The sequence below is a fragment of the Maylandia zebra genome, linkage group LG7, assembly GCF_041146795.1.
Source record: "Maylandia zebra isolate NMK-2024a linkage group LG7, Mzebra_GT3a, whole genome shotgun sequence".
NCBI lineage: Eukaryota > Metazoa > Chordata > Actinopteri > Cichliformes > Cichlidae > Maylandia > Maylandia zebra.
Genome location: NC_135173.1, coordinates 50127824 through 50155085, shown reverse-complemented (window position 1 = coordinate 50155085; position 27262 = coordinate 50127824). Strand labels below are relative to the sequence as shown.

Sequence of the window (27262 nt, the reverse complement as noted above, 5' to 3'; positions counted from 1 at the left end):
AGGAGGAGCTACAGGAGAAAAGTTGGCTTTTGGTTTGTTTGTGACCAGATTGAGGGTAGGAGGGCTTGATAAAATGTCCCCGGACTGGCAGGGTGGCTTTTATTTGCTCGTCCTTGAAGCTGATAACTCTTAGATTGCCTGTGTGAATGAACTGAGGTCCCTTTACCGCCCACGTGCACACACAGAGAAAGATGGTAGTAACTTTCAAATATTTGTCAATGCAGACAAATTTTCTGTAAAAAAAATTTAAAAAAAGCAGCAGCAGCATAGATACCTGGAAATTGAATTTAAATAGTTAGAATTGGAGAATGTAGGTGGGGAAAAAGGTGCAGCAGCAGCGCTCCATCTGGGATTACAAAGATTTCTGAAAACTTGTGAGTGAAGTAAGTTGGCAGAAGTGCAGAACTAATACACTTTAAGAGACGGTCAGTCATTTTTGAGGAAGGTCAACAAATGAGTTAAAATACAATAGGGAATAAAAATATAGGTGCATTTTTATCCACCCAGATTTCTATGAATGATCAGTCAGTAATAAAGTTAGACAAAGTCTCTGAATACATGTTAAAAATACACTCACTCAACTTTCATTTTCAAGGGAGTCGTGCAGGTGTTATGGAGGACTTAAGTCATACGATGCCAACCTTTCATATTTATAAGAAGCATATGCACAACTATAGAAAGCAACCAAAAGTTTTTGGCTGACGATTTATCCTAACTTTACAGGATGCTCATGCACTTGAGCAGATTTCTCCAAAGGGGCTTTATTGAAACCGTAAACAGTGTCCGTTTCATGGCTCTTCCACCTCGTTTTTAAGGAAAGTCGGATCTCGAATGATTAAACGACACAGTGTGTGAGAAGTCTGATTTTTATTTGACTGAAATTAAATGAACCACAAAGAGTTGCAGAAGTCAGCGAACTGTGAACAAAATGATATTAACCCTCATTTGTTTAAAAAAAAACAAACAAACAACAAAAACAACAAAAGCAAAACTGTACTGAGTCAGTCTGAGTGTTGGGATCATAGACTGGAAGAAACAGAAGGGAGGGAAATGTAGAGAAAGGGGACAAAGGAAGAGATAAAAGAATATTAAAAGACGTGAAGGCTCAGCTTCATTTCTGTCAACTTTTTGGAGCAGCAGCCCAGATTTACAGACCACATATTGCACCAAGTGAGTGCTTTGAATAAGAGGAGGGGAGGGGGAAATCACATTCAAGTAAATGACAAGAGACATAACAGGCGACATGACCTCAGAGTGATCTATAAAGTGCCCTTTAGGTTCAATAGTGTTAGAAAAAGAGAAACAAGATAGAAAAAAAGAAAACACTTCTTTTCTTTGTAAGAAACGTGCTGCTTTATATTCAGTGGGGATCACAGCTTTTCTCTCAAACATCCACGCGCACACACACGCACAGCTTCATTTTAGTGTTGATCAGTAATACTTCTGTTAAATGTAATACATACATAAATTCATATAATCATGAAAGAACTTAAAATTGTTTTTAAATCTCCCCTCAAGTACAATTTACAGCATTATGAACAGCAACAGGCATGAGAATATTAATGTAATCGTGACGTCTCAGAGAAACTACCCCCCCTTAATTTTAAGTTTTCCCTCCCCAACTTCAAGATCAATTACACTTCCAAATTATTACGTAGCAAACACAAGATACAGTTTCATGCTGCTCTCAAAGCACTACAATAAAAACAGTTTCATTAAACACATTTGCTATCACTGTAACAAATGATATGGATTCATCATTTCCCAGACTAGCCAGATTTTCACTTCACACACCATGGCATATATAGTAAAGAACAATTGTTCATCAGTACAAATACACTGAGAGTACTTTCCTGGAAGAGTTATACCAAATGTTCAAAAGAAAACATGTTCCATGATGACAAAACGTTGCTTGTTTTTTGTTTTTTAAAGGAGAAAAAAAAAATTCCCATCTCTGGGAACTCATCCCCCATCTTTGAATCATTATTAGTGCCTGAAAAAAAAAAGAAAACATTATTCTACAAAAAGGCTGCATGGTGATCTCTGATCACACAGTGCAGACAAGGCTCTACGGAGGGGCGTGGCCAATTTCCTGAAATGTGATTGGCTAGCATTCCTAAGGTAATCTGGTGTTGGTCTAAGGATTTGAGAGAGTTGTGATCATAGTGCCGTTGCAGTTTCTTAGAGAAATAGTGCATGTAGAAGCCAGATTAAGGCCATGCGAAGCACCCCTCTGTAGAAGACGGTGCAAATACTGTGCTATAGTGTACATAAAGGAGCTATTGAAATGCATTGGTGTTTTCCAGCACTGTAGATTTTCACAGGACGAGGGTAGAGGGGGAAGAAACAGCGGATCAGGGGCCAGCTCCCGTCATTCATTGCTCATGCCTGTGGATAACAGAATTCAGCATTCGAAACAGTGCGACACTCCCTTCCTTTCCCCAGCACCTTAAAAGGAGGGACCTACCCAAACCGAAAAGATATAAAGACGTAGGCATATTGGCTCGACAAGTCGCTGTACAGTCTCGAACCACCGTGCAGTGGAGGTGGCTCGCAGTCAGGCATTACAGTACAACATGCTTGCACAGAACTGCTACAGCAGCTGGTTTGACATCCCCGTTTCATTTTGTCTTATCGTTGGCGGGTTGGATGCGGTTGGAGGGAGCCGTTCTAGTCGACTCCCTCGAAGCCCTGCGCGTTCTCGACGGCCATCAGGAGCTTCTCTCTCAGGTCTTCAAATGATTCATAGGTGGGTAGATCCAAGCGGTTAAAACTGGAAAAGAAAAACAGGTAAAACAAATAAGGTAACATTTTAAATAAATTAATTAATTACATTTTTTGGTTCTGTATGTGGCAATTTCATATCATCCACAGTGATCACTCAAGTCATTTTCATTTATATCGCACCAAATAGTTGCCTGGAGGCACTTTTTACTGTAAGTTAAAGATCTTACAGTAATTCAGAGAAAACCCAACCCCGTCTCATTATTAAAGTCCTACCCCACAGCTCACGATCATAGTTAAGGTTGAGAACGTAGATCGACCAGTACATCAACAGCTTCACTTCTTACCATGACAGACCAGTTCAATCTCCACATGACCATTGATGCACCACCAATCTGTCTGTCACATGAGATTATAGGAAGAACTGCAAATATGCAGTGAACCTCTGTACAAGACTTGTGTAAACCTTTCACATACAAAAGGGCTTCAAATACTATGGCAGTATATAAAACAGTGGCAATAGTGCTACACTGTAGTTGAGAAAAAAGCTCAAAAGTACGATTTAGCTCATACGTTCTCCTGCGTGGCTACAAAAAAAAATAAAAAATACAAATTCAGTCCATGATGCTAAAGAGAAGAACACAGACCACACACACTGAACACTGGACTGGACGACCGACAAACTCAAAACCAATAATATTACTGCAGAGTTTAATTTGGTCAACAGGGGGCAAAAACATGAATGTCTTCACACTAGCTGGTACCATTCCCACATTTTAAAAAGATAACATGGTAAACAACCTTTAGCAGCTGCACACTTTTACCTTGCATGTGACAAAAACTCTGCCAAGCTGAGATTCCTGTCAGTTTAGCTTTAAGTGCCTGCTGGGACTGCCACTGAAAGTATATACGATTTTTTGCTAAGCACCACTGTGCAGTTTCACAGAGCTGCTAGCACAGCTGCAGACTCTCAGCTTTGTTGTTCTGTGAGTGTGTGTAGCAGTGACATACCATGTGTGAGCTCTTGGCAACTTATCTGGTGTTCCCCACTGCTCGATGGTGAACAGCTGAGGACCATTAGAACCTGGCACAACGGGAGAAACAATTATGATTCCACTCTTGATGCACACACGAGGACAAATTAAACCCTTTAAGACCTTGGCTGCAGGAAAGCCTTTGGATATTTACTGCATTTTACATAAACATGTGTTTTTTGTTTAAAATGGAAATACTGGGTCAAATAAAGCTGTACAAATAAATCTAAAACAAAGGATTTCTTTTAAACAAATCAATGTGACTTTTTACAACTTAGAAAGAGATGTCAAGATTTGCTATGTATGGAATTACATTTACTCAATGTGGTAAATGGACCACGATTTGTTAGAAAAGGATTTTTGTGACCTTGTTGCATCTTGTTTTGGCCGAGTATATGCTAACACTGCTACAAAAGTAGAAAACACCACACAAACACCAAACACGTACCATAAAGCTCAGCAAAACCATTCATGGGCACTCGTGATGTTCCAGTGACAAACTGGAGGAGTCGAATTCTTTTTTCAGCGTCCATCAGCAGGACAACCTGACGAGAGAGAAACGTTTCAATTTCCCAAAAGTCAACAAAATTTTTCAATCAAAAAATAAATAAATAACACTGTCTTTATTAATGCTTTCCCATCAACTCAACACAAAATTATATTTGAGGAAAGTTTCTGCATATAGTTTTCCAGTGGGGATGAAGTTTTAGATCTCTGGCATGAGGACATGGACGGTCTCACTTTGTGACCTTCAAAGAACTTCAAAGAACTGCTGGACTGCATTTTAGGGTTAACAGTTAGTTAACAACTAGTTTAATAACTAATTGGCAAGCGGTGAGGGTAGGTTTTTGTCAACGAGTATTCTTACAAATATATGCAGATTATAAATGTACATTTGAACACATAAAAAAATTAAAGGAAAAAGTGATGACACAAAATGAAACTGAAGCGGTCGAAGCCCTTAATCAGATGACACGACACAGCAGTCTCTGTGGCTGGTGTGTGTTTGCTGTGTGAGTGTGTTAACGCTCAAGTCAAGACAAATGATAACGAGGGGCAGGTACCACTTTCATCAGAGCAAACAAGCCTGTTCTTCCAAATAGACTTTGATCTTCAAAAACGAGGCCAGCAACTTCCACTCGCAGGCCAGATGGAGGGAAACGTGCTTTTATGATGAAACGTCCAGAAACACGTAGACTAACAAAGTTTAAATGGTTCTGCTGCATCCAGTTATGAGTCTCGAACTGTGTAACTGAGTAATGAGCATACCTTCCAGAACCACTGTATGACGGGATGATTGGGACAGTAGCCATTCTTGTAAACGGTGTGTTGTCGCCAGTCGTTGACGTCAACGTCACCCAGACCACACATGAGCAGCTACAGAGAGACGGAGGCAAAAGAAAAAGACAGCATTTACACCCGGTGCCACATTTTACCATAAAATAAACCCTTAACAGAAATTTTAACGAATCTTTCAGCTATAGCCTTAAATAAGTGGTTTAATATACGTTTCCCCAGCAAGCAAGGTTACTTAAGACAGTCTAAAGATGACAAAGCAGCTTAAGAGTAGGATAAAATATTCTCACAGAAGTAGTATGTTGATTTAAAAAACAATTAATTTTACCCACTGGCTAATGAATTAAACTTTTCTTTCAGCTTTACTAGAAAGATATTCATACCTCCAGTTCGTTTTCGTCAAAGATCTTGATCAGATCTATTTGAATGAGCTCAGTGAAGCCCTGAAAATTTAACAAAAAGAATTATGATAACAAGTAAGCAGGTTTAGAAGAATTTAATTTCAACTCTTAAACTAAGTAATGGTAAAATGAACTGGTCCTTATATGGCACTTTTCCACTTTTCTATACAACAACCATTCACACAAGCACTTTTCTATGCTTTGTTTATGTAAGTGCTTTCTAGCTAACATTCACACACATTCATACTTGGAGTTAGTATCTTGGCCAAGGATATTAGGCATGCAGACTGGAGCAGCCAGCGATCAAACCACCAACCTTTCGATTAGTAGATGACCTGCCTCTTGGGCTCTTAGCCACCCCAAAGGCTTAGGTAAACTAACTAAAAATCAGTGGCCACATTGCCCTCGAGTGGTAAGCATATGGCTGTACATAAATACCTCCAAGAAAGCGTTCATCTGCTTCTGGACCCGATTGACAAATCTCCACTGAATGACCAGACTGACGGAGGAAAAATTCATATATTATTGTAGATGAGCAGATGATTGCAATTTTGTTTATAAATATGAGTCAACGGATGACATGAAAATCAAAATACTTACTCTATGTATTCCTTCTTGTTGTCATTGGTGACCACCATGTCTGAGCCACTGGGCTTCAAGTCAACCTGGTAGGTCTGAAGGATAAAAAAAAAAAAGAAGCTGAGTTTTCTTCTGATATGCAATAACATTAGTATACTGAAATTAAAATGAGGTTTTAACTGATTAAAAGTGACTGCTTCGATGCCTGCACACCTGCCCAAAATTGTCCTCATCAATGCAAAACCTCAAGTCCAGTTCAGTGGGATCATTCTCCAGAATCCACTTCAGAGAATTGTAGTACTCACTGTCCTATTAGACACAAAGAAAATTAAAGAATTCATTGGCCTTCACTTGTGAGAAAGGAGAGTTTGACTTCATCAATGTGAAACTGTTCCAAAGAAAGCTAAGCAAAAATATATGTATTTATTTTAGTAAAGCAAGTTCAAAGAATAAATATTTCACAGATCCAAAGTCACTGGCTCTGTAGTGCAAAAGAAACCTTACCACAGACTCCATGTCTTTAAGAGAGATCTGTTTTCCTAGCATCATCTTATAGAATGGTCGGATGAAAAAACCTGAAAAGAGGCACAAAAAAACCCCAAAACATGATGATAATCATCAACATCACTTTTATTTTCTACATTCTACAACACGTTTAAAAACACAAGTGACAAAGTGCTTTAACCGAGCTAAAATTCTGTGCCAACTTTGCAATATCAAAGCAATCCTCTACAATCAAGTCGCCTACCATCCAGCAGCTTTCCATGAAACACGGCCATTCCAGCAACACGCCCGATGAACTTGAAATAGGAGAGGTGATCCTCATTGCATAGGCCAGAGTTGGGATTAATTTGGAGAGTGTAGTTGTCCCTGGAAAGACATGAGCACAGATTTAAAAAAGTATTCGATTAGACAGTAATATCGATATCATAAGAGTAGACGTTTAAAAGCATACACAGCACAAAGTAAGTAATTTAGGTAAGCAATGAAAAGAAAAAACAAAAAACACAAACAAATAGGAACAGTGGAGTGGAGACAGACATCTTTTAAGGCGATTTCAAAAAGTTTTATTAGCTTTTCATTGAACCACATCTATAGACTACTTTTTCCATTTAAAACTTTCAATTCTTTGCCCTTAAATGTCACCATTTATTTTCTTTGGGTACCTCATGTCAAAAATATGTGAGAACAAAGTCATTAAATATTGATGACGGTACAACATAAGACACTTTGACCACCTTAATGCGTATTGTGTGTGGGAAACCCTTGTTTGACGTTGGCTTTTTGAATAAGAGGAAAAGCTAATCAAAGTAAAAGGAAACTTTCACAAGTCTCATGGGGATGACACGGCAGAACAGAAAGAATGGTTCCTTTACGACTAGCTTTGTGTAACACTATGTCCTGAGTGGTGTGTGAGATCCTGTTGAATTCTCAAGGGTTCAACGCCTTTCTTCAGTCTCAAAAGCAGCTCTTAAAGGAGGCGCACACAAACGAGCAGACACTTACGTGGCAGAGTATTCGAAAAGGCCGTAATAAGGATTGAACATCTCCTTAGATAAGAGGAAAAACCACTCTCTGGCCACACCGCCGTAGTCTAATCCTTTCTCCGATTCAAACTCGATCCATAAACGTGCCTTCAAAACATCTGGCCTCTTTAATGACATGATTCGACGGTAAGACTCTTCAAAGATGTTGTTCCTGTGTAGCTTCATCTCAAATCGATTAGGGATGTCAGCCTGAAATGGTTAAAAGTAAAAACTGTAACATGTGTTTTGTTGGAAATAATAATAATAGAAACAGCTAAAACAAGACAGTTTTTAGAAGAAAGTAATGTCAATGTGTCATTATGCAAGAGTAGCACAGACAGAAACTAGAGACACAGGATAGAAAGTCTTACCGGTTTCTTTAATTTCTTTCTGAAGTAGTCATATTTCTGCTTGAATTCTCTGGAGTAGGGAACCGCCTGCAAAGACAAACAAAACACAGAAGTCAAGAAACAGTCAAAAAATTATCAGTCTCCTCGTTGGGTTTCCTGATATAAATGTGTAAACACAAGCGCAACATGGTGGCGACCTTCCAGTGAGAGTGAAGTCTGAAGTGGTACACAGAAGGACACCAGGTTAGCATGTTACAAATGCAACAACTAAGTGATTTATCTCTGCTGTGCACAGACGGGCCGGGGCTGATGAGAGTGCACGGCAGATAGAACTGCTATGTTAAGAGAAAAAGCTGTCATTTGTATGTAGCGACTCCCTAAACAAGTGGGGCAGTAAGAGGAAACAACTCACGGGTCCTGTGATGGCTGGACTCTGTAGACGCGGGTCCTCCCACTGCGTGTTCTTTGTATCTGGATAAAATGAACACAACAGAACATAATTTCACTTCATTTCATTTGTATCTTTAAGAAATTATGTTCAGGGACACTGGGACGAAACAGATGTTTGAAACCAGTTTGAGTAAATAAGAAACAAAAATAATGGCAAAAAAGCAATATAATGTGAAAAAGAAGGTTTTCATAGGACTCCATGCTATCCTGTAAAAAACTTAGTACACCCTTACTGCTGCCACAGGAACAAACAGGTCAAAAGCTGCTGAGAGGATGATGAGAATGAGGATGATGATGTAGCCAGAGTCTGCAGCAATGAGAAGGTTGTTTGTGATCTTGATGAGAGAAGTCTCTGTGCTGTAGTGCGTTCTGAAGCCAAAGTGAAAGGGTTCACGGAGTTCATGAATAGGCGTGTTGCAGGGATAGACTATTCAAAGGATTTGATGATGATGTCAACAAAAGCTAAAGCCATGCCCTAACATATCTACTAGGTCTGATTTACTAACAGACTTGATGTGACTAGATGAAACTCAACAAAAGGATGGCATGGAGGTCAGAGTTGGTGAGGTGAAATACTTGACTGTCTTCAAGTCAGATCAGGTGAACACCAACAGCTAGTTTGGAACTTAGCCTTCATGAGAGAGCCAAATCGAGGGAAAAGTCTATTCCTGAGTAGTCTAAAACAGTTTGTGGGAAGTGATGTAAAGTATCCGGAGGAGTTAAACATCCCGGCATTAAAGAAGAGTGCAGTCTGACTGCTATCAGAGAGAATGTTATTAGTAAAAGTCCATTGTAACATAGCGATGATCATAAACTGGATCCAGCAAGAAAGTACAGTAGAAGGCAAGTACACAAAATGTAGTACAGCTGTTAAACTGTAACAGCACAAGGTAACCCAATGGGAAATACAGATTCCCAGAACTGCAGGTAGAGATATCAAAATGGAGATATTCTGCCATAATTCACAGGACCACATTTGCTAAAAATCAAACACACCATCTTAGCACAGCTTAAATTTACTTTGCAGTCATTCCCCAGCCATGAACTGTATTCAAGAGTCAAACATCAGGCCATCTGTCTGACAGCTAAGGCTTAATCAGGACAATAATCCCAAGCACAGCAGCAAATCTTTATAAAAAAGGGTGGGCCAAAATTCCTCCAGAACAATCCGAGAGACTGATAAGGTCATCCAGAAAATAGCTACCTCGTGTTTCTTGCTGCTAAATGTGGCTTTATGAGCAACCGAATAACAGGGTGTTACTTGGTTTTTCACATGACTGCACACATAACCAAATGCAAGCATGGAAAAGGTATCTTACTGTGGTCGATGTAAAAGGTGCGTCCGTCTGTATGAACTCTTTCTTCCCATCCAGGCTGAAAAAGAAGAAGAGAGGAAGAATAAGAATCTACTAGAAAGCACCAATAAACAGGCCGTGCTCAAATAGCAATTTAAATCCATCCATTTATTTTTCCTTTTCTTCAAATTTATGTTTAATTGAACTTCAGTGACCATTAAATGGTCCAAACAATGACATCCCAGCACTGCAAGCAAGGTAAGCTCAATCAAACACCGACAAAGGAAATGAAAGGATTTTGTGCCTTATTTGAGTTCGGTCTGGCACATCAGCAAGGCAGGGATACGACCACAACATAAAGGTTAAATCACCACTATGAGTTCAAACCAGTATATCACGACTGACACGGTGACCACTCAGTACAGTGTCACAGGCCACACACACTCGTACGGCACCAGCAATCAAGCAAATAAAAACATTACAGTAGACTGAGTGTAAAGGGGTGGGGGGAAAGGCACAGTTCAATCTGTTGAACAAGGTGTAGCTACAAGACGTACGGTATATGTGTAAGTATGCTGCTGCTGCATGAGTGGAGACCAGGCTGAAAAAACTGAGAATACATGCAGCATACAGCCAATTCCTTCCTCTGATATATATGTATTTATATATATATATATATATATAGCTCCTTGTGTTTCCTTTGAAACCTCCCTCCCTCATTGTTTTACTCCCATTATGTACTCTAGTCTCACTCCTTCAGTCAGTCCAACTCCAACAAATGCCTGGGAAATCCATCTAGTGTTAACCGTTTCTCAGACATTGATACAGACTGAGAGATCCAAGGACAATGATGGGGAGCTCCAAATGTTAAACACTAACAGAAGGAGCGGCAGTGGTGCAAGGAGGCTGCACACAGAGAGAGGAAGTGGGGTAAAATACCAAGGAGGTAGAGCGACAATCCACCCATGCTGGTCATGAAAAAAGAAAAGATTGAAAGAAAGAAAGAGAGAAGAGGAGAAAAAAAAGAAAAAAGAAAACAGAAAGCTGTCTGCAGGCATTTGACCAGACTGGACTGGACCAGACAGGTAGGCAGGCAGAGGGAGGGAGGCACCAACCAACCTCCTCTGGTAGGTTCTGCCAAACAGACATGGCCAGGTGTAGAAGAAGCATACATTAGATCCATCAGAATGAAGAGAAAAGAGAAAGGGGGAGAGAGAACACATACACACATGCACACACACCACACAAGCCTGTGAGTTGTACAAACCCATAAAGCTTTTTTATTATTACTGTCATTAGTAATATTCTTATTATTAATACTACATCTAGCTACAGTAACATTTTGCCCACTTCCAGGGAAGGTTTCACCTCCTAATAAGGTTATTACAGTCCCCAGACCCTCTTGGCTAAGCTTCACACAAACAGCTTCTGTTCTTACAGGACTAAAAATGGAAATGTGTAATGGAGTCCAATCACATGAACACATGAAGTTTCATATTTTACTGTCAAAGTAATTTCTTTCATATTTTAATTTTAAACATAAACAGACCAATCACATGCCGATTACAACATGCACCATAACACAAAAAGCCAATTAATATGTTGGCTTGATTCTACTTTAGCTAAGACTACATGGTTGTACTGCTCCAGAAGAGCAGAGTTGTTACACACACATTAAAGACGGAGTACATATTGCTAATGATGAGTGCACAAAGGTATGTAGTCTTTGTGATTCATGAGGTTGTTTTTCCATCTCCATTGCAGGCCAAAAGTTAAATATCTACTTAGTCTTATAGTAATTGTACTTACAGGAAGAGGGCCAAGGTCACCAGGCTCCATTGAGTTCTTATTCCTCATATGGACCGGATATTTCAACCTGGGATCCTCCTGATTGTCAGCAGTGAAAGACAGGAAAGTAAACAATTATACTGGAAAAAGCACAACAAACTCTAAACGTGCACTTTGTTCTCTATATTAAAGTTAAAAAAGCAGCTCTGTCAGTGTACATAAAATTGACCTTACCACCACCAGATGTCACTAAAAGACCAACACTAACTACTGCCCCACATTTTCTAATCACTAGATTAAAATCACAGAGTGTTTTTTCTTCATCCCTAAACAGCAATGTGCTAGCTCACCCAGGTGGTGGTCCTGCTGTTGTGGTCGATGAAGAAAGGCCGTCCGTTTGGAGCTATTCTCATCTCCCATCCTGGGGGCAGGAAGCTCTGCTGGGTCTTGTGTTGCGACTTTGGGGAGCTGTAAGGGGACGGCTGGGGAGACTGAGGGTTAGAAAGTGTGTCTTTCACAGCCCTCCGTACCTGAATGTTGTTGGCTCCCTGGGGGGGGGGGGGGGGGGGGGGGGGGGGGGGGAGTGATATGAAATAAATAAATAAATAAATGTCATGTAATGTTATCTCCCATTTCATGATAAAATAAGGATACATATCGAAACTTAAACGGACACTCCAAAAGTTGATTCTGTTCGGATTCTGTTTACTCCATCAACCTGTAAATGAAAATGTCACACACATCTGATTTATCACCCTTCCCAGATAATGCGTAAGACTTCTCTTGCTCTCTCTTGGTTACCTAGATACTGAAGAAGTACAAGAACAACTAACAAATGTTTACTTTAAATCCAGCAGAACTCATTAATCTAAATCTGGTAACAGAGCTTTCTGTCAAGGCTAAAAGGAAACCTAATTACAACATAATACCTGAAACTATTTATATACAGGAAAGTGAACATCTCTGGTAAAAGCTCCTTATGTCGTCCAGACTAAAAAGTGTCCCTGCATCAGATAATTTTTTTTTTTTAATAGCAGTAATCATCACTGATTGACCTTTTTTTTTTTTTCTTCTTTCAAACAAGAGAGAAGAGTGCATTAATTAACCACATCCCCTGCAAGTTATAATTACAACAATCTGCTGCGACTATTTCGCTTCCTTTTACTTCCACAATACTCGCACACACTTTAATTAAACCTTGTTCAGGTCTGTTCCCTAGGTAGCATCTTCGCCACCGAACGAAGCCATTAAAAGGCTGCAGAAGCACTAGATGAGATCATGCATTTCTACAAACGTGTTGATCAGACTTACATTTGCATTCGTAGTGCATAATTTAGGTTGAGGAAAAAATGTACGTGCAAATTAATGCGATGCAATTAAATTGACAACCTCAAAGGTTATCTGCATGATGTAGCCTGCAGCTTAAAAAAAAAAAAAAACCACATTAAAATGTGAAGTAGAAATTTCAATATTTTACCAAGGTGTTATACGGCTAACGCATTAACCACTTATGCTGTGTGAATATTAACACCCTCTGACCAATGAGTGAGAGAAAGCAGTCATATAAAGCATAATGTTGGGAACAACGTAACATTGAGGCGGCAAGATGACTCTATGAATTGCTATTGGTCGTTAACATTCAGGTTATTAAAAAGCAGTAATGAAAAAAGCTAATATTTAATCTGTCCACTAGATGAGTCAAACACCAGGAATGTACACGGATTGGCTACATAAAATCTCCTTGGCAGAAAGACAGATGTCTATTAAGCTTTCTGTGTGCTTTGTTACTTTAGTTAGACCTTTGATGTTTTGTTAGCATAGAGTAGCATCGGAGAATGAATTAGCCTTGAATGCGGTCTTATTTGATTATAAAAACTTGTGCAAACACACAGTAATATTGACACAGCCTTCCTTAAGTTCCTTATTTACAATTTGTCACGCCTTCCCAAATAAAACCGATTGGCCATTGCGTTACCAAAACAGTCTTTATTTAATAGTTTTTCCACTCCTTCACTTTTATGTCCCTAGTTTTATTTTAACAAATGACATCATTAGGGGCCCATTATCAATTTAAGTAATTTAGCCATCTTAGATTTACCACACCAGGTTCATGCTATTATTCTTTTAAACCATAGCGTGAATCAAGGTGCTTAAGGAAAGCTCGGATCATATTATTCATCTAATCAGTGTTTAGCTGCAAGGTCCTTTAGTACACAGTCATGAGCTCAACTTTCATTAATGAGGAGAAAGTAAGAGCAATATGAAAAAAGAAAACTGTCATTAATGGAGAGATCCCAACAACACTTGAGAAGATTTCATTAAGTTTGGCAATGAGGAGAAGACAAAAGCAGCAACCTGAAAAGAGGAGAGCTAACAGGTGGAAATGTTAATCTTTAGAAGGAACAGGCAGAAGTGTGAGAAAGTGAAGATCACGATTTAGTCATTTGGAGCACATGGCAAGAAAGGACAAGAGGGTAAAGATTCAGGAAGGTAGGACAGAAATAGGTGGTCCTCAAGTATGTAGAGGAAAATGAGATGGGAATGATGGTGGAGAGGGACAGTACAGGTGGCTAATTCTCACCTCCAAGGGGGTGGAAAGGGTGACAGTAGGGGAGCTGAGGCTACGAGGTCGTCGGACTTGGGGCTCATGGAGGTGGTTGTTGGAGGCATTGGAGGAGGAGGAAGGGGTGGATGCAGGTGCCAGGGCTGAGGCTCCTCCTGATGCTGCTGCTGCTGCTGCTGAGGTGCTGGCGCCATCTTCAGTCAGCTGTCAGTGAGAACAGCACTTTTGAGGTTAGGTTGGGAAGAAATCAAGCATGCCATGCCGTTTGCCAAAAATAAAAAATAAAAAGAAAGTCTCTTTGAGAAGCATGCTTTTCTGCACTGGAAAGGTCTGGATGCAGGCTTTGTTTTCCTTGGGAAATAAGCCACTAAAATCTCAAAGGCAGGGGTCATTTCAGGGCCACAAACAAAACAACAATAGGATTTTATGTCCAACTAGAAAACAATGACAAAGGTTTGAAATAGTGAGATTACCACATAACTTTCACCCCTAGATGAGGTGGGAGGTACAGCCCACATTTACAGCGGGGTATAACTTCAGAGCAAACACAGAGGAATTATTTGATAGATTTGCCTCTCCTTCCGAGTACTTAAGAAAACAGATGAGGATCAGAGAATGAGGAGACTATGACATTTATAATACAGTCACAGAGTTACAGAGTTGACCATAAAAAGGCACAAATGCAAGGGTGGATTTCAAAGGAGAGCATTAAACATACACCCAGTCCCCTCTGTCTCTCTGTGAGCACTGCTTACGTGGGGCTGCCTCGCTTGCAGACAGAAAGGCAGGGTGGAAAAATGGAGTGGAAATGGGAGGAGGGAGGGAAGAGTAGTGGTTGCGGTCCCATGCCAGGGTTTAGAAACACGTGACCAATACACAGTTGAACTTCATCCTTGTGTTACACAAAATGCTAGACAAGAGAAGGAAGACGCACAGTAAAAGTTGGACAAAGTAGGAAACAAAACAACGCAGAACTTTGACATTTAAAAGCTCTCTCTCTTTTTCTTTCACTCTTGTACACAGAGAAAAGGAGAAACACAGGAGGGGGAATAGAGTGGGAAGAGATCCAACACACAGGTGAAGAATCATGGGGCCGGGTTACGGTCCAGCCAGCCCGACAGCTACACTTCAGACCTGCTGTACCTGCACAACTGGCCTAGTCCATGTAGTGGTGCGGTTGTTATGGTTGACGTAATAAGTTCTTCCCTTGGCGTCCTTCCTCTCCTCCCATCCAGGGGGCAGGCCAGGGGTGGTCAAGGTGTAAGCAGTCGACGAGGGAGACTGGCCAAGTGCAGAGAGAGAGCAAAGCAAATATGGCTAATCAGTACAGACTAGTACATTTAGACAAGTGGAGGGGCTCTAATATTTTATATTGAGGTTGCAGGGAATAGATTATTACAATCCAACTAAGTGAACTATTAACCATTTCCAGCATAAACATTACAGAGTGTCAACCAAATAATCACAGCATAATCTGGTGATGTATTACACAGACAGCATGGCTGAACACTGGCAACATTTTACGATGCAGCGTCATGGCTCGTTATCAATGACTGATCAGTGGCATTCGTTATTTACAGCTAGGCTGTCAGTTCTTGGTCAAAACACAACAAACACAGAAACACACACATATAACAGACAACTTCTGATCTAACGCTGCAGATCACAATAAGAGAATAAAGAAAAGACAGGTTTTTAAGCTATGTGCTAATCATGATGATTTATGTTTCTAATGTGTTCAAAAGTAATTGCTTTATTAAGCTGTTTGCGTCCATTATGAAGTATGTGTAGTGTGAAAGGGGCAATCTGTTTTTTGATGATTTTATAAAGTACAGATCATCATTTGGCATATGATCTGATTTTTAGGGGAATAAAATAATGTTCCTGTCAATAAATTAATAAGTAACAGTGCTGTTTAGGCTTTCCTGGTCCACAGGAACTGAAAAAAAGCTGTATTATTTTCTACACTGCAAAAATAATTTAAAATGCACGCAAGCATTTCTTGTAAGTTTGTACTTCGCTGAATTTGCAAAGTGATTTCACGCTGTGAAAAATGGGATTTAAATGAATATTACTCCCTTGCATAGCTGCCAAGAAACAGCTACATGGCTTTAGTCTTGACCTAAAATGTGACTCTATTGTGATATCATTTTCTTGATTTCTAAATTGTATAACTATGGAGTGAGAGGAGTAGCATTGAATTGGTTAATGAGTTATTTAGAGAATAGGTTGCAATATGTTTATTATTTTGGCAATACTTCTGAAAGATTGAAGATTGTATGTGGTGTTCCTCAAGGTTCTATTTTGGGACCTAAACTCTTTAATTTATATATTAATGATATTTGTGACGTATCTAAAAGGTTAAATTCGATTTTATTTGCAGATGACACAAATTTTTATTGCTCTGGAGAGAATTTGAAAGACTTGGTTGAAATTATGACTTCTGAGATGTTAAGAATAAAAAAATGGTTTGATGTAAATAAATTATCTTTGAATCTGACAAAAACGAAATATATGATATTTGGCAATCGTGTAAAGGAGGATAAAGTCATTATGTTTATAGAGGAAGAATTGATTGAAAGAGTTACTGAATTTCGTTTTTTGGGTGTAATAGTGGATGAGAATTTGACATGGAAATCTCATATTGAACATATTAGAAAGAAAATGGTCAAAAGTATTTATATTTTGGGTAGTACAAGAGATTTATTAAATTATAAAACAATGCGTATTTTATATTTTTCTTTGTTTTTTTCATATATCAACTATTGTGTTGAAGTTTGGGGGAATACATATGAGAATACCATAAAACCTTTAAACCTATTACAGAAGAAAGTTATACGAATAATTCATAATGTTAAATATAGAGAACATACAAATAAATTATTTATAGAATCAAAATTATTAAAATTAGGAGATTTAGTGAAATTACGGACATTATTAATTATGTTTAAGGCTAAAAATAATATTTTGCCTTTTAAGTTACAAAGAGTATTTTTGATGTGTTCAAGGGGAGAAGAGAATAGAAGGAAATTTTATTTTAAACATCAGTTAGCCAGGACTACACAAAGATTAATGAGCACAACGGTTAGGGGTATAAGACTGTGGAATTCACTTCATTATAATTTAAAGAATTGTATAAATTTACAATGTTTTAAAAAGTGTTATATGTTTAAAACGATAACTCAGTATGAAGAAGGCGAATGAATGTGATGTTGGTTTGGGATTCGACCGGAGAGAAATGTCAATATTAGTTTGTTCCTGATTTTTGGTGCCCACCGGTGATATAAGTTCGATGGTAGATAGGGGGCAGGGTTTAATAAGAATATTTTCTTCTTCCTGCTCCTTTTCACACATGGTTGTTGTGTTTTGTTGACAGAAGATGTGGTTGTTTTGTTTGATTTGTAGTACCAAGTGTGAAATAAATAAAAATGAAATGAAATGAAATGAAATCACACTGCCCTGCTCAGCATATGCTCGTACAGGACTTTACTGGAAAGCAACACTGGTGTAACAATGAGGAAATCTTCCTAATGAGTAAGCTCTAACTGAGTGCAGGATTAGAAGTCATTCACAAAACTAGTCGGGTGACAGTCCCATCCTACATAGTGCTGTGCATAAACTGAGATATTACCATAGGCTCCTCACCACCTGAGACTGTTTGAGCTCTCGTTCTTCTGGACTGGGAACTCTGCTGGTGGTAGACAACATGGAAGAGGGTCTTTAGTTCACAATAGGTTATGTTTTAAGGGTGTAAGTTAAGAGCCAAGTGTGGGCACAAGCGAAGGCTGAAAGAGGAAAACTGAGTGGACAAAAGGGGGGAAAATTCATTCTCAGAGGAGGTGAGGAGTGGCAGAAAGACGAGAGAATCTTTTGGTTATGGGCCTAAGAGCGCAGTGACTGAACAGCAAGGACACAGGACACAGAGTGAAGCAAACGGCTGCTGTGATTGGCAAGAGGGGGACAAAAAGAAGTATCATCCCTGTGCAATCAATAACCTTTGGAAAACAGATTTTCCCCCCTCCATTCAATGTGCAGCATCTTTAATTTCAACCAGAAACAGGTGCGTCCTGAAAATGTGCAAGCAGGTAAGTGATTTACAGTGCTGAAGGTGGAAAAAGGAACCAGCCTTAACAAAACAATCAAATTTTGAAGGAAAAAAATGAAAGAAAATGTATTTTCTTTCATGTACACGTTTTGTTTCTCCGTTTTAAACGCAGATATGCAACTAGGTGTTGTTCTGCTTACACAGAAGTACATGAACAATATCAGTCCTCCAACAGCAGCCTTTTATAAAGCAATTTAATAGCTACTACTGCCAAAACAAATAGAAAACTAAAATATGGGAACAATTTTAAATCTGTACCGTCAAATTAAAGCTACCTCATATCCTCCTATTAAGTTAATGACGTATTTTAAAGTATATTACAGTCAAATTGACAAAAGAAAAAGATAATGAAATAGAAGGGGGGGGGGGGGATTTCCTGTGGTTGCTCACTACGCCCACAGGAAAACATTAATCCTTGTATAGACCTCAAACAAATGCTCCCCCCCCTCTAATGGTTTCTAAACAGTCGTCCAGTTCTGAGAAACGTATCATAGAAGGGAAAGAAAGACACGAGCACCTGTACTGTCACTTCTTCTTAACAATGCTAAAGCTCACTGCTGTGTCGCAGCTGTGTGACTGACAAACATCTGACTCAGATCTTGTGACAGTTTGTTAAGCTGAATCCCAGCTGACGCCATGACTCAGGACTCCAGGGGAACCTTGGTGCACTTCTTAATCTTACTTTTTTGTCTCAGAGTTTTTTAAGTGGAATCATGATTCTGGTGAGACGTAACAAATCAAACACAGTGGAATGTGAATCACAAAGAGTAGTGATGAGAGACGAAGAGGTGTGGTAACCCTAGAGAGACAAAAAGTAAAGTAAGTAGAATAAGTGGTACAGTTGAAGCAGGGAAGAAACAAAGGGTGAGGTGGGTAGTAGCATCTGCTGGAGGTTGAAATGCAAGAGGAGCAAGAAAGGTGATTTAGCATGTGGTAAACTAACAGGACAGACACATCCACGAGGAGGAGGTAAATGAGACATTAGCAACCTGCTTAGACAACACAGAAAGAGAAGGAAAGTAGAAAAAGCTGGAGGAAGGGTTTGTGGCTTTAGAAATATGTACCGTAAGAGGAGGAGCCTGGGCCTGATCACTGACGCCATCCGTCATACTTGAGGAACGGAGTCTGTTTGACAGCTGGCTCTGTTCAAAGGAAGCAAAGAGAGAATAAACGCCGCTGCCAGCGCTGCCTCTTGTTTGGCTGCCTACATTTACACCAGGTCCAGGTTTTTGACAATGGAAAATTAACGGTTCTCCAGTCTCACCAAAGCAGAGCTGGGCCCTGGCACTTCGCCGTTTGTATCGGGAGTCAGCGACAGCCTCAGATTTAAGTCTTCTGAGAACTCCTGGGTGATGGGTGTTGGTGTGTGCTGTGGTGTCAAAACGGAGGAGGGACCGGGCAGAGATTGAGCCAAGCTGTCGTTATCCTCTTCTGTGATGAGCTCCCAAGACTACCGGCACAACAAAGAGACAAAATCTTGATGTAACACAGATCTTTTGGAAATATACCACTGTAGATGAGTTTAAGTGTGCGTGAGTGGACTGCTCTTTCCCCCCCCTCCCTCACATTATCCAAGTCCCTGGGCTCCAGGTGCTCGTTCTCCAGGTCTTCACTGATGTGGCGCCTTGATCGGAAAACGCGGTGGGCTTCCTGATGGATTTGCCGCTGTTGATTGTCACTCTCAATCTCTGAAATCACGTCTCTGAGAGAGATTTGGTGAGAAAATATGAATGGAAACCAAAAGTTAATAATCATGAATTAATTCTCCTGTGCAGGATTATTTAGTAACAAGAGCCAAACACTGTTATATTTAGTTATTTCAACAACAATTTACAGTCTATCAGGTGTGCTCAGAATAATGATGATATAAAATATGTCCATCATGTTTTGTCAACCGCGTATACTTTGTTGAAGGATTACTTTGACGAGCGATATGCTCTTTCATTTTACTGCTAAGAGCTACCTCAGAAGGTTAAAAGCATTTCTTCTATCTGTCTCCTAAATATAAAGCTAAGTCAGAAGGCTAGCCAAGGACAAACACATTAGATTACTGACATTCAGTCCATTCTTCTGTCTTCAGTTTTGTGCAAAGCTAAGGGGCTTGTTTTTACCCTGTGTGCACTTATTTAGTTTTTAGCAGAAAAAGTGATAAAGCTCAAAAATTGAACTTTTTAAAAATATTGTAATTCATTTTTTCTTTTTAATATATCTATATAATTAATAATAATAATTTCCCAATTAAGTGGAGACATGGAATATGGCATTATTGTGTGTATAGAGAGGGAATTTGTGTATATTTTAAAATGTCCAATTATAAATTTTTAAAGGAGTGTAACGTCTACAAATAGGAATAACTGTGGCCGACGCCAGTTGTTTTGATGTTAAAAAAAACAAAACAAAAACATCTTAAATAATATTTTTGAAGAGTATTTCCTCACTAAGCTTGCAGTACATGGGCAAAAATCCTCAGACTTTAACACTGTGATTTTTTTTCATGTATAAAAACCAACAGTGACATGTGAAAAGTTCGAGGCTGTATTAGTGCGAGATCAGGCGTACACGTTGGAAGGCCGTTTCCACTGTGTAGTGCGGTTGTTGTGGTTTACGTAGTAGGTGCGTCCCAGGTTGTCCACTTTTTCCTCCCAGCCTTGAGGCAAAGGAGGCAGCAGCTGCTGGGGTCGCTGGGAGCCTGAGTCAGCAGACTCATCCCAACCCTGAAAGACAGTATGGTTGAAGGGTAGTATGGTAGGTTTAAGCCAAAGATCAGAAAGAAGTACATTAAAGATCTAGCTGGTTATATTTTTCTGCTGTTTTTTTTGTTTTCATGTTTTACTAAACATTTACTTAATGCCTGTGTTTCATAGCTGCCAGCAGGCAGGTGTATCTATGCCTACAATCCAAGACGGAGCTGATGTTTAAGCAACAATCTCACTCGTAGTGTTGGCAATTTTACGCTTAATTTAATACGTAGGCAGAAAAAAGAGCTACTACAAAGGAGAAAATAAGCATTAGTAATGAGGCTTTAATACAATGAAAAAGAAAAAAGAAATACAGACAGTCGGGGGGGGGGAAGGGAAATTTTTTGCAGTATGAACATGAGGGGTGCCATTTAAGCTTTCACGCTTTGGCTGCTAAATGTCATCTTATCTGTGAAGCCTTTCGCTCTCTAGCTCTCTTCCACACATCCAAGAACACATATTAAAGTAGGAAAAGCTCAATTTTCTCCAAATAACAGGCCACATTGTAAATGTTTTTTCCAGACCCTGACCTGGAAAAGACTTTTACCAGATGCTGGCAGTGAGCGGCTTCCCAAATTCTCAGAGAAATAATAAAAGAAAAAAGAAAGATGCTCTCACATTACTTTTGGTTCACAGTGGGACATTCACTTTCAAGCTTAGAACTATGTTGCCTTCATGTGGCAGAAAGGAATAACAGTAGAATCTGGTTTGCTTTTATTGTGGAAAAAACAGTCCAAAGAATGTCTTAGGTAATGCAAAGTCAGCAGTTTATACTAACAACAGAGGATTAGACCTTACCTCAGCCTCCTCCCTCATGTCTCCCCCCTCCTCCTCATGACCTCCTTGTTTGGGCAGATAGGCCATCTTCAGACGCAGGTAACCCTTCACCCTGGACTTGTGACTGAAAGGAAAACATCTGCTTTAAATACTTCCTGCTCATTAGTCCTAGTTGGAATTCCAAGTTCAGTATTTAGCTGACAGCCGCATGAAGTTATCGTTGTCTAGACTCCAATATGGCCAGAGTCTAGACAGTGTTGTGAACCAAGATCTAACTTTAATAATGTGTCACTGTCTACTCCACTTGCTAACAGGGGGCAAACTAGACAGACACAAAAAAGCAGCTACTATTTGCCATCTACGTTTTCTCATTTTATATCAAACAAAGCCAAAACTGACCTTCTTGGCCGCAACAGGAAGTCTTTAAACGTGTAGGGCCGCTCCATGGCAGGATCCTCTGTCTGCAAATAGAGGAGGTTTTTGCTGACGGCATTTAAGTGAACACAAGCAAATACACATGTTGCAATATCAGAATATCACAGTCGCCAGCTTTCAACAGAGGGTACAACCCTCTGCACAGACATCCCAGGATCATTATGCAATCCTGAGCTTCTCCTGTTACATATTGAGCAGCCTTTTGTAATTCACAGCAATCTCACACCGCTCTCTGACAGGGCCAAACCAGTCCGTGCTGGCTGCTCATCGCATAATGCCCTGTGAGATACCGCTGAGGCCAAAAGTCAGTTTTCATATTTAAAAGAAAATGCTGGAAAGTTTTGTAAAAGGAAAAAGAACATGTGTGAAAAGTACCAGTGTCAAGTTTCCAAATAATGGACCTCAATTACAGTCAAAACACTGGTCTCAAAATATTAGGTGGGGCTCCTCAAAGCAGGAATATGAAATAGATTGGAACAAAATTCCAAGTCAAAATATTAGGGGCAGTATTAACATAAAATAATATCTAATATTAATTTTATCAATCAAGCTCCCATTTAGGATGTTTTCCTTGTGGACTAAAGCAAGTTCTGCAGACACTTTTCAGTCCATGGAGCTCCACTCTGTCCTCCTCCAATCTGAAGAGGTTAAAGTCACAGGGAGGCAACTCTGATGAGTCAGGTGAGTAGCGAATAAGATGGTGCACAGTTCAAGTTGTTTATAATGACTGGTCACCCATAGTTTGAGGTCATTATGGACTCATAGACCTAAATCTGGCCTCAGTGGAGCAAACTGTGAATGTGGCAAAAACGACCAACGAGCTCACTACCTAAGCTGCTGTCCTAACCTTGAACATCAACACCCTTTCAATGAAAACACTGTTCGGTCTCCAAGTTGAGAATCTCCGGAGATTAGTTCTCATCAGCCTGATGATAATCCTTACTACAAACGTCAGCTCAGTTTGAGACAGAAATGCACAGTAGTCTGGATGTCCTGGCAGTTTCACGGTCCCATCTAAAATTAGCAGCAGCACTGCAAGAAGTCCAGAGGTGCAAAAGCAGATGACTTTAAAGGGGAAATTCCAATCATACATGGTTTTTGATTTGCTAAACTTTCAGACCTCACGTGCTTTTATTTATCTGGTCTCACCACATACAACACAGAGCCCGGTAAAAAGAGGTAGTTGAGTGTGGAGCCTGCTTAAATACAGACGACCAAGAAAAAGAGGAATGGCGTTGTCCTGTTATTTGCTAAGAGGAGGTCACGGTTCCATAAGGAAAATGTAGCTACCAGATGGACTCTGATGAGTCAGTATTCATGTCCTGTTTCATGAAAAGTAAAAGGACATTTACAAGAAGCTATTACGGAGAAAGGAGACATGACTAAGTTATGCCCAGTAACTATTAATTAAAAACAAGCCTTGGTTTGTTTTGTTTTTTTAGCATAAGTCACATCAGGACTAAATATTATCCATGTTGTCCCAAGGCTTCAACTCTCAACGTGACTCAGCTGTAAGCTTTTATCTGCTAATAATTTCCTGGGCCTGTGGGACCCAAATAGGGCATTAATAATTAACCCCAAAAACTTTTACTGATAGGCTTTTAAGGTCGACAACTAAGACAGAACTTTAGGGAGCCACAACCAAGCTGGCAGCAAAGCTCCCAAATGTGCAGAGGTGCTGCTGCTTCAGGATGATTTGTAGGTCTCTTAAGCCTTTTGCACATAAGAGCTCTACTCAGTTTTGCCATTTTCACAAGAAGCAACTTCAAACGTGTTCTCTGTGCAGAGTATGCAGAGGACAGAAGGACATCAGACGCGAGACAACTACCTGGTTTACTCTTGCATCACACCGACTTACTACTTAAGAAGGTTTTAAAAACAACAACAACCAAAAAAAAAAAAACATTTCTTGTCCAGTCCAGCTGAACAGTTGCAGGTGTGAGAATGGCTTGTGCTTGCATCAGACCTCAACTGTAAAAATTCCCAAGCACCCTGATTCTGCAGGTTGATGTTGTGTGTTTACATGCTAGACAGCCCGCTTTCCCTTTCTAATACAGAGAGCGCTGTTTAATCACAACAGAAGCATTACCTGTGACTAGCACGTTCTCACACTCAAGATGGGAAAACACAAACAAACTCCCTCCCTGACCTTCACAGAGGTTAATCAGGAACAGCAAAATTGTAGATAAGAAACAGCTGAGCATTCAAAACAGTGCTAAACCAGCCAGAGTGTCCACACGCACTCAAGCTTTACACACATACAGACGTAAATAAATGACAGCAGAGATGTAAATAACTTACTGGCAGATGACTGAGAGGAACATCAACTTGCCCCAGGAAATCATCTCTAGTCTAGAGGGAAAGAAAAAGGTCACATTTAGAAGCTGAAATTCAAAAAGAATGACTTTTTGTTTTTGTTTGAGTGTGTCTGTGAAAAGCCCGAAGTATCATTAGGGATAATGAAGGGAAAACCACAATGTTGAGGTAAAAATCACCAGATTATCCAGCAGCATTTTGTATGTATTAAAGACAGGTGGAAAGAAAGGCAAAAAGAAGTTCATTTCATGGACAGCCCCATCCAGAAATACAGTGACCTCCAGCCTAATTTGTGAACACATGTGGAAACCTGAGAATCTAAAGTTTAAAGGCAGTAAAGAAAAACTGTTCAAGTATTTCCACGCGGTCTTACTGAAAACAATTGCACTTGATTAGTTATGATTTAAGATCAGCTTCTCTATCAATCAGGACAGATTTCCACATGTGTCCAGACAGAAGGTTCAGAGCGAGATTTATTTATGGACAGGCCTTTTGCAACACTTTATGGGAGAAAAACCTGCGATCCCAGCAAGGAAAAAAACATCTACAGCCACCAGATAAAAGCCAAATCAGCTGGACAGAGGGAGAGAAGGGCAGATGTGACCACAAGGAAAAATTTAAAACACGGAAGGTTTGTGTCTGAAATTTAAGAGGCCCATAGATTTGTCCGTTACAGAGTATGGATTACCTGTCCGAGATGGAAAAGCCCATTCTTGGAAGTAGCCTGTGTGTAGGACACAACTGATTTAGACAACAGGCATAAACTAACTGATTGACACACAAGCTGGGTTGAATGATGCAGTGACAGATTTACGCAAAGACAACTACAGTAGTGCAACAAAAAAAACCTACTGACTGTCAATTATACGCTCTCCCACTCACCACAATTACAAAAAATTAAATTAAAAAAAACCTTCAGTCTGTTTTCTACTTTAAAGACTGATTATTGTTAATGTACAACAGAGGACATTTTCAACATTGTTTCCACAACTTTCACACGTGCCACAAATTCCAGGTAAATTAAGTGTGGGGAACACTGTATATATGCTTATTCTGACAGTAAAATGTGATATTTATGGCTACTTAACTTGAAATCAGCAAAAAAAAAAAAAAAAAGTTTTCAGAAGGAATAAAAATCAAAAACTGACTTAGTTCTGAAAACAGTATTATACCTCTGGATGAAGAATAAGAACAAGCAGAATTTAAGCCTCTACAGAATAGACTGCATGGCCTGGAAAGGATTTTTTCACACTGATTTGAGGTTAAGGTGTTTAAAGATTTAAAACAAAAAACAAACCAAAACACCAGCTTATTCTGATAAACAAAAGAAAAAAAGAGCTGTGGAGTGACTGCACTGGGCTCCCACCACAGTTAACCGAGCTGGAATTCAGTAGTGAAAAGGTTACAAATGAGTCACATAAAAATGATGACTGATTAACGCACAGGCATGTAAGCACACACACACACGAACGTATGTGAAGTCACTCATCCTCGCACGTCCACCCACCTCCACTGAATAACACACTGTAAATGAGCCCTTCTTGGAAAACAGGAGTCACTACTGTGCAAATTACCGCAATGCATGCTTTCAATTTCTAAACCAACCAAACTAAACGATTCACTTACTGTTAACATAACTCATTTAAAGCAGTCCGACATAAGATTCCTCCAAGTTTGAGAGAGCATCAAAAGCAAACTTGACCACAGCATAACCACAACTCTTTTACCACATGATCACATAAACAGCAGTAGCACTGTCACTTCCAGTGTATGATATAAGCAATTGCAATGATATTATCACATGGAAAACAACACCTTCTGCAGGCAAACCTGTTTTGTTGTTGTTTTTTTAAATGTCACTAACCAAAACAAGCATTTCAGCTCTGACCTTATATACGGAGTTGGATTTAATTACAGAGTCATTAAGAGGTCAGATTTGAGTCTGCAACTGCCTCCCAGGACCAGGTTACACTCTGAGAGTGCGACCAAAGACCAACAGAAGGAAGTACGGGTGGACAAAGAGGGGTGGCTTGAGGTATGAGAAGAAAAAAAAAAAAAAAGGAAAAAAAAAGAGGAAGCTAGCCCAAAAAAGTTTGAAAACTGAACACGAGTAGGTCACCGAAACAATTGCTTTTCACACGCTTCTAATTTTACTCTGGCAAGTTTGGATGAGAATATAACCATTTCAGAGATTTGTGCTGAAATACCACTGCAACATCTGTGGATTACAAATGATTTTGTGGTTCTCACAGCACCAAAAAAATGATAAAATGAAATAAAATTTAAAAAAAAAATAAAACCCTAAATGTCGCCTGCAGCAACATCTCTCTCTGACCCTGTAATTAAATCCAACAAGCAAAAGCACCCAGACAGCGGCTTTCATGGCCAATGTTTATAGGATATTTTGCTCTTCACTTCAATTCACATGTAATGAACGAGTAAAAACCTAATCTATTGTCATTCCTAAACACACTCCAATCTTTCAAGACTATAGGAAAGCAGCTAAAGTGCTAAGAACTGGAAATGCTATGAAGCTACAGGAAGATGATGACAAGATGGTGACAGGGTGTTTACAACAAAGGGCAATCTGGAGCAAGTCCAGGCTGGCACTGAGGTTTAAAAAGGCTGTCTCACCTTCTCAACAGTCTCCCTGCTGACACAACTGTATTACAATACCATGCAATTCAGAGAAGTCCACGCTGTCAGAGAAAAGCCCTTCGCAACACAAGTGATTTGAATGCCTCTTACATGCTATCGGACCAAAATAAAAAGTGTGCCCTCACCCCACTCGTCCACAATCTTGCCTCAGGTAAATATAGCCAGCCTACTGGCCTCCAGGAGCTCTCAATGAATGGAAACCGAGGGGTACTAAGGCAGGGCTGTAA

At 39.7% G+C, this 27262-nt stretch overlaps 1 protein-coding gene across 7 annotated transcripts in view; it reads right to left on the bottom strand.

The window, feature by feature from the left end:
• Positions 1 to 850: 850 nt before the first annotated feature.
• nedd4l (NEDD4 like E3 ubiquitin protein ligase) overlaps positions 851 to 27262 on the bottom strand; it is a 42532-nt gene continuing 16120 nt past the window's right edge. For 2 of the 7 annotated variants that reach the window (XM_024803028.2, XM_024803024.2), the window contains 26 exons: positions 24363 to 24413; positions 22026 to 22087; positions 21648 to 21750; positions 20671 to 20825; positions 19678 to 19813; positions 19376 to 19561; positions 19176 to 19253; positions 17638 to 17697; positions 15150 to 15287; positions 14025 to 14210; positions 11794 to 11991; positions 11465 to 11542; positions 9680 to 9734; positions 8323 to 8381; positions 7932 to 7997; positions 7541 to 7770; positions 6783 to 6904; positions 6539 to 6609; positions 6248 to 6343; positions 6056 to 6129; positions 5894 to 5954; positions 5438 to 5497; positions 5028 to 5135; positions 4207 to 4303; positions 3736 to 3808; positions 851 to 2773 (listed from right to left, as the gene is read on the bottom strand). In XM_024803028.2, the coding sequence (XP_024658796.2) occupies positions 2671 to 2773; positions 3736 to 3808; positions 4207 to 4303; positions 5028 to 5135; positions 5438 to 5497; positions 5894 to 5954; positions 6056 to 6129; positions 6248 to 6343; positions 6539 to 6609; positions 6783 to 6904; positions 7541 to 7770; positions 7932 to 7997; positions 8323 to 8381; positions 9680 to 9734; positions 11465 to 11542; positions 11794 to 11991; positions 14025 to 14210; positions 15150 to 15287; positions 17638 to 17697; positions 19176 to 19253; positions 19376 to 19561; positions 19678 to 19813; positions 20671 to 20825; positions 21648 to 21750; positions 22026 to 22087; positions 24363 to 24413 (2706 nt within the window). In that variant the 3' untranslated portion in view covers positions 851 to 2670. Of the gene's footprint in view, positions 2774 to 3735; positions 3809 to 4206; positions 4304 to 5027; positions 5136 to 5437; positions 5498 to 5893; positions 5955 to 6055; positions 6130 to 6247; positions 6344 to 6538; positions 6610 to 6782; positions 6905 to 7540; positions 7771 to 7931; positions 7998 to 8322; positions 8382 to 9679; positions 9735 to 11464; positions 11543 to 11793; positions 11992 to 14024; positions 14211 to 15149; positions 15288 to 17637; positions 17698 to 19175; positions 19254 to 19375; positions 19562 to 19677; positions 19814 to 20670; positions 20826 to 21647; positions 21751 to 22025; positions 22088 to 24362; positions 24414 to 25065; positions 25102 to 27262 lie in introns of all 7 variants that reach the window. The other 5 variants (XM_024803029.2, XM_024803025.2, XM_024803027.2 and 2 more) reach the window with 4 other exon arrangements.